This window comes from Rutidosis leptorrhynchoides, chromosome 3, assembly GCF_046630445.1.
Source record: "Rutidosis leptorrhynchoides isolate AG116_Rl617_1_P2 chromosome 3, CSIRO_AGI_Rlap_v1, whole genome shotgun sequence".
Taxonomy (NCBI): domain Eukaryota; kingdom Viridiplantae; phylum Streptophyta; class Magnoliopsida; order Asterales; family Asteraceae; genus Rutidosis; species Rutidosis leptorrhynchoides.
The window spans coordinates 581,275,487-581,282,863 of record NC_092335.1 but is presented as its reverse complement, the minus strand read 5'-3'; the positions used below and the strand labels follow the sequence as shown (position 1 = coordinate 581,282,863).

The following is a 7,377-nucleotide window of genomic DNA, read 5'->3' as shown; positions in this document are numbered from 1 at the left end:
TGTGATTTTCACTTGTGATCTCGCCCAAGGAATTTCTACATTGCGCTAAGGTGAATCATGCTAATTGACAATCAAGACCGGGTCGGGGTGGTTGATCACTTGATTGATAAAGTGAAAGACGATCATTGGGGCCCAAAATAATCATCAAACATCTCATCCTCCATCTTATTATTGCAATCAATCCTTAATTAAGTAATAACTTGATATATGATTGATCAATTGGCACCATCCGTGGGACACGTTTTAAGAATTAAACTGGAAATTTTTTGTTTTGTGCTATCAAACGATTAATTGACTTGTTTAATTCTAATCGTGTGTTATTTTAATGATACACAGGCGAATGAGTTCGTAATTGGCGGTAAATTGTTTGATTAATTGAAATAATAAGCAATATCTGAATGGATAGCGGTACTGCTGTCGCTGTGCAAGCGAATGTTCAAAAAACAGGAAGAAAGCGAAAGTCGGTAAAAATGTATCAAAATTGGCAGTTAGCACCAATTAGTTTTCCAAAAATGCAGAGCGATGATTTCTCTGAACTGCCGATAGTAGTATCGTGCAAAATTGCGGAAGCTGAATCACGATCATGAAAGTTCATGTTGATAATGGCAGTAGCGTTGATATTGTTTATGAACAATGTTTTGTTCATCTGCCGGAGAGTCTCAGAGCAACTTTACAACCAACCGCAGCTTCGCTAACCGGTTTTGCTGGAGAATTCTCGTCGCCTATGGGAATTTTGCCCTTAGATGTTGAACTCGTTGATGAAAATAATGATGGTTTAGCGCGTCGAGTACGGCTAGATTTCTATGTTATGCGCATCTCATCTCGCTATAACATGTTGTTAGGCAGAATTGCCTTAGGTAAATTCGAAATTGTTCCATCCACAATTCACGGCATGATAAAATTCGCAACACATAAAGGTATCGCGACAATAACTTCAACGAGCATCATGCCCATTTGTGCGGCTGTTAATGTAAAAATTGCAGAGCAAGAAACCGATGATTCTTCGGATAGCATGGTAGTGATTAATCCTGCATATCCCGAGCAAAAAATTAAAGTGGGATGCAATGTTAGTGCAGAGACAAGGAAACAAATTGTGCAGCTACTTGTGCAGTACATGGATGTTTTTGCTTGGTGTGAAAATGATATGACCGGTGTTCCGCGTCATATTGCGGAGCATAGACTCAATGTAAATCCAGCTTTAAAACCTGTAGTGTAGAAGCGTAGAGGTATGGCCCCAGACGGCGTAAAATGGCTATGCGAAGAAGTAACAAAATTGGTACGAGCTGGAATTTTACGCGAAGTTCAATACCAATCATGGATTGCGAATCCAGTTTTGGTGAAAAAGCTTGATGGTTCATGGAGAATGTGTATTGATTTTAAGGATTTAAATAAGACATGCCCTAAGGATAATTATCCACTCCCAGAAATCGATTTGAAAGTTGAATCATTGCATGCTTTTCCATATAAATGTTTTTTGGACGCGGCAAGGGGATATCATCAGATTCCAATGGCTCAAGAGGACGCAGATAAAACCGCATTTCATACTGGCAAAGGCATATTCTCTTATATAATGATGCCTTTTGGTTTAATTAATGCGGGTGCGACATATCAGCGTTTGATTGACACCGCGTTTGAAAAGCAAATTGGGCGTAATCTTGAGGCTTATGTTGATGATTTGGTAATCAAAAGCACAACGCAAGAGGAATTGTTGAAGATATACGCGAAACATTTGACACACTGCGCAGAATTAACATGAAGCTCAATCCGCTAAAGTGTAGTTTTGGCGAAACTGAAGGAAAGTTTTTGGGATATCTTGTTACAGAATAAGGTATTCAAGCTAATCCAAAGAAAATTGTGGCTATTGAAAATATGACTGCACCAAGAACGGTTAAAGAAGTGCAAAGTTTGACGGGAAAGTTAGCCGCATTAACGCGCTTCTTGTCTAAAGCTGCTGAAAGGCAATTACCGTTTTTCAAAACTTTAAAAGGTTATTTGAAACAAATAAGCTTTGTTTGGACAAGCGAAGCAGAAATCGCGTTTCAAGAAATGAAGAAGTTGTTGAAAACTTTGCCTACGTTAACAGCGCCAGTTGATGGCGAAATTCTTTACCTATATGTGTCAGTGGCAAATGAAGCTTTTGGCTCAGTATTGGTTGCGGAAAGGGATAAAATACAAAAACCTGTGTATTTTGTTAGTAAAGCTCTTACAGGAAGTGAAATAAACTATGTGCCGATAGAGAAGTTTGTGTATGCGCTCATATTAACATCGCGAAGGTTAAGAAGATACTTTCAAGGGCATCCAGTGCATGTGTTAACTAACATGCCGGTCAAGCAAGTCTTAACAAAGACAGAAATATCTGGTTGACTCGCGTTGTGGGCAGTAGAGTTAGGTGCTTATCAAATTTCTTATCTTCCGCGCAACGCTGTAAAGAGCCAGGTTTTGGCTGATTACCTCGCTGAAATGACTGGGGAGTTGGAGGTGATTAATGAGCGAACAGCATTAAAACCAGTGGTTGATGAAATTTGGGATTTGTTTACTGATAGAGCTTCGTGTGCAGAAGGCGCAGGTGCGGGTTTGGTCTTGGCAAGCCCAAGTGGTGAAGAGCATACGTATGCATTACGTTTTAATTTTGATGTTACAAATAATGAGGCAGAATATGAAGCATTACTTGCTGGTTTAAATATTGCGCGAAAAATAAATATCATTAAGTTGCGGGCATTTACAGATTCGCTGTTAGTAGCAAATCAGTTTAATGGTTCTTTCGAAGCACATGATTCTTCAATGCAGAAATATTGGCAGTTAATTGAAAGAATTGGCAGAGCTGTTTGAGTATTTTAAACTCGCGCAAGTGCCAAGAAGTCAAAATAAGAAGGCGGACGCTTTGAGTAAATTGTCCGATCTAACGTTTTTGAACTTTCAAAAACAAGTTTGGGTTGAAGAATTGCCAAGCAATTCAATAGATAACGACTTAATGGTTGTGTCTGTTGAAGAGGAACTGCCAAATTGGATGGAGCCAATCTTGCAATATATTCGCAGTAATGTTTTGCCAGGTGATAAGCGTGAAGCTCGCCTAGTAAGAGAGCGAGCACCAATGTATATCATTCAAAATGATATTTTATATCGCAAATCATACTGCGGTCCAATGATGCGATGTGTTGGACCAATTGAGGCAGAAATGATAGTTGAAGAAGTGCATAGCAGTTCTTGTACACTACATTCAGGCTATAAAACTATTGCGGCGAAAATTATGCGGATGGGTTACTTTTGGCCATCCCTGTATCGCGATGTTTCAAAAATTGTTAAGCGATGTAAAAGTTGCCAAAGGCATGCTCCGCAGAATCGGATGCCAAAGCATGATATGATTCCTATTAATTCGCCATGGCCATTTCACAAGTGGGCTATTGACATTATAGGGCCATTCCCCACAGGACCTGGCAATGTCAAGTTTCTGATTGTAGCAATTGACTATTTTACAAAATGGGTTGAAGCTAAGGCGGTTCGCGCTATCACTGGCGTGCAAGTGCAAAATTTTGTGTGGGAGTGCATTGTCTACAGATTCGGTATTCTGCGTGAGTTGGTTAGTGATAATGGCGCACAAATAGTGAAAGATCCTTTTAATACATGGTGCACGGATTTGAATATAATACAAAAAATTTACATCAGTGGCGCATCCACAGGCTAATGGCTTATGCGAAGTAACCAACCGTGATAATGTAAGCGGTATTAAAAAGAGGTTATGCGAAAAGCGAACTGATTGGGTAGATGAATTACCCAATGTGTTGTGGGAACATCGCACTACTTTTAAGAAAAGCACAGGGGAAACACTTTTTAGTTTGGTATATGGCTCTGAGGCAGTAATACCCGCTGAAATTCTTGTGCCAACACATAAAGTCGCTAACTTTGTAGAAGAAGCAAATGATGGTGCATTGGGCGAGAATTTGAATTTCATTGAAGAGCGAAGGTTAATGGCTGCTATCAGAGAGGAAAATAATAAACAGCAAATTGCCAAGTATTATAACAAAAGAGTGCGTGCTTTGTCATTTGACGTTGGCGAATGGGTGTTGCGAAATAATGATGCAAGTAGAGCAGAAAAACTTGGCAAATTAGGACCTAACTGGAAGAGTCCTTATCAAGTTGTGGCAGTTAATGCAGCCGGTTCATATAAGCTTGCAGATGTGGAAGGGCGAACTTTGCCTAATGCATGGCATGCTGCTATATTAAAGCGATATTATGCATAACTTTGCGAAAATCATATGAAGGCTGAGTTGTATATGTGCAAAGTGCGAAATTAATTGCAAGGCCTATGCTTGATATTCTTGTTATGTGTTTTTATTTTTAATTTTCGCAAGTCTTGATCACACTTGTAAAAGTTTAAAAAGTAGATACTTGTACGAATATGCGAAATTTTGTTTGCGAAATACTCAAAGTTTATGAAATATTTCTGTAGTTTTTCGTTTCATATTTTTGGCATATTTCGTGAAAGCTAAGTAGCGAAGTGATGAAATTGCCCACTTACGCTGAAAATGATTATTGCGAAAGGAATCTAAAATCCTAAGTGTTTGATGTTGCCATACTTAGATGCTTCGCAATGCTAATTGATTTCCTAAGGATCGCTTTGGCGGACTTAGAAGGTTCATAACGTATAAATATATGTATATTTATACGGCTTTTCGTCGTACATCGGGGGTTTAGTCCTCATGAAGCTCTTAAGATAACGCTCCATTTCACCACTACTTTGAAGTTCGGAATACTTCCTTTCCATTCTTTCTTCTAACGTACCCATTTGCTCCGCAACGGCGGCCGCAACCCTAGTGTTAAATTCCGTGTCGTTCGTCTCAGTCTCGTTTCGCGTCGTCATTCTAAAGAATGCAAAACGATTAGTCCACGCACGTATAAAATGACACGCACAACACCCTCCCATCTTGCTAAACACTCGTCGTACATCACTTGTTAGACACGATTTGCACCCGTAATAAGGTCTGCAAGTTCTTATTACGGAAGCACGCCGCATCGACTCGTTAGTACAACGACCGCCTCGCTCGATGCTATAAACAAACACAAACAAAATTCTACGCGATAGAAGCACACGCGAGAATTACACCACAACACAGATAATATATTAATAATATCCGCATTACTAATATAAACGTTAGTCGACCTATAAACAAGGCACTAACTAAACCCGTTCCTGACCCGTAATCCTACAAGTCCCGCAACAAATTACGCGCACACAAAAGTCTAAGTCTAGACACCTATCTCAAGTCACCTAAATCCCTTAGACCATGCTCTGATACCACTTGTAACAACCCAAACCGTAACCGACCAAACACGACGAAATTTCAAACAAAAAAATTTTTTGCTGGAAGACTGTTTGCGCGCCGCGCGCCCCAGCTTGCGCGCCGCGCAAAAGCTGGCTGTTGCCGGTTGCCTTTAATGCGAAAAAGATGAGCGACTTCCCGACACATTTAGCCAAAACGCTTTTAACCGTACATTAATATATGTAAAACTAGCACATAACTAAGGTTTGAGCGAGTTTTACAAAGTGGGGCCCACACGTGCCCAAATTACCCTTTAAGTATCAAAATACAATTTTAGACCATAAGACTCTTAATACAAAGCAAAGCCGAGCATGGCGATTGGGGATACACTACCCAATCCTAATAAATCCAAAAGCAAGCCTTCTACGCAAACTATGCAAGTCCTCTAATCCTCGCGCTTACCCGAGCCACCATCCGCATGCAATCTATAAAAAGAGTCAACAACGAGAGGGTAAGCTAACGCTTAGTGAATGATAATATACTACATACATATATATGCATAAAATGGACACGCCACATAAATAAACAAATACCGCATACCGGAGCGTCCAAGCCTAAAGGCAAGCTAATCTAAGTATACCGTACGATCACTAAGCAACAAGCTAATAATACCATCAATAAGGTAAGTTCACCAACGTCAATGTGAACAACGCCAATAACTACACCCGGAGGGTTAACTACATCACGACAATACAACATTAATCACGAATTAGCAATTCGACAATCATGCAACATATCGTGCATATACCAATAACCGCAAATCCACATTAGCTAGCAATACCAATAGCATATAGTTCATAATTAAATATGCCAATACATAATTCATACAACCATGGTTAACCAATTCGAACAAGGGAAACGGTACTTACAAGACCGTTGGAGTTCATAACATCCGTTAGTGCTACTTAATCAACGCGTAGTCACTAATCCCCCGGGTGATGTCTTAAACAACGCGACTCACTCACCCTTGACAATGTGGCGTCTTAAACAACGCGACGAATCCACATGCCATTCAACACGATGAGTGGTGTCTTAAACAACGCGACATCCACTCCTATTCAATGTGGTGTCTTAAGCAACGCGACATCCACTCCTTTACAAAGTGGTGTCTTAAACAACGCGACATCCACTCCTTTACAATGTGGTGTCTTAAACAACGCGACATCCACTCCTTTACAATGTGGTGTCTTAAACAACGCGACAATGCCACATGACGATCCAACAATGAGTAGTGTCTTAAACAACGCGACAATACTACTCGTTTCATAGAACGTGGTGTCTTAAACAACGCGACGATACCACATTCATACAACACAACTAAATACATTATATACATACACGCATAATTATTCCACTCACAACCACGTGTGATAACGTACACCCAAAATGTGTACTTTGCCAAAGGTAGTCAACCAAAACGCACAACCGTGCCAATTGGACCTATGCACAAGTCCATCAAATCCACCTACATGTGAAGTGAGCTCTATAGATGAGAATCACTTCACCCGACCCGCACCCATCCTACACATACATATGCATATAGGATATTAACACTCACCTTGAAGTCTTGAAGAACGCTTCCAAGTAAACCGCAACTCGCCAATGGAAAGTACCTAATCCATTATCACAATTACAACAATACACTTAGAGTGGATTCACAAATCAACCCAATTCGACACTTAGTGCAAATTTGACCCAAATGCACTACCAAGTACAAACCGCGCCCAAACTAACCAATAATCACTCACACAAGTGAGAATGGTCCTAAATATGCCAATTAAACCCGAACTCAAGTGTCAAACACGTGTCATACCCATTTTGATACTTAAACCCTAATTTTGACCCATAAAGGTCAAAATCTCATCCTTTACAAGATTTGACACCAAAACACATTTAACTCGGTTCTATACTTTAACTTAATCCATTTTAAGTTTATAAACCTCATTAAATCGCCAATTGGGTCATATTCACCACCGAACCCTAATTTGACCCAAAGTCAAACTTAGTCAACCAAATAACCTCAAATGAGTTTCAATACTTCCATATTCGCTAACCTAAG

The 7,377-nt window shown here is 39.9% G+C and overlaps 1 protein-coding gene across 1 annotated transcript; it reads left to right on the top strand.

The window, feature by feature from the left end:
* Positions 1-2,460: 2,460 nt before the first annotated feature.
* LOC139902135 (uncharacterized) lies at positions 2,461-2,829 on the top strand. Its single transcript, XM_071884788.1, has one exon. It carries the CDS (start codon positions 2,461-2,463, stop codon positions 2,827-2,829), a length of 369 nt encoding a protein of 122 aa, XP_071740889.1.
* Positions 2,830-7,377: the final 4,548 nt, after the last annotated feature.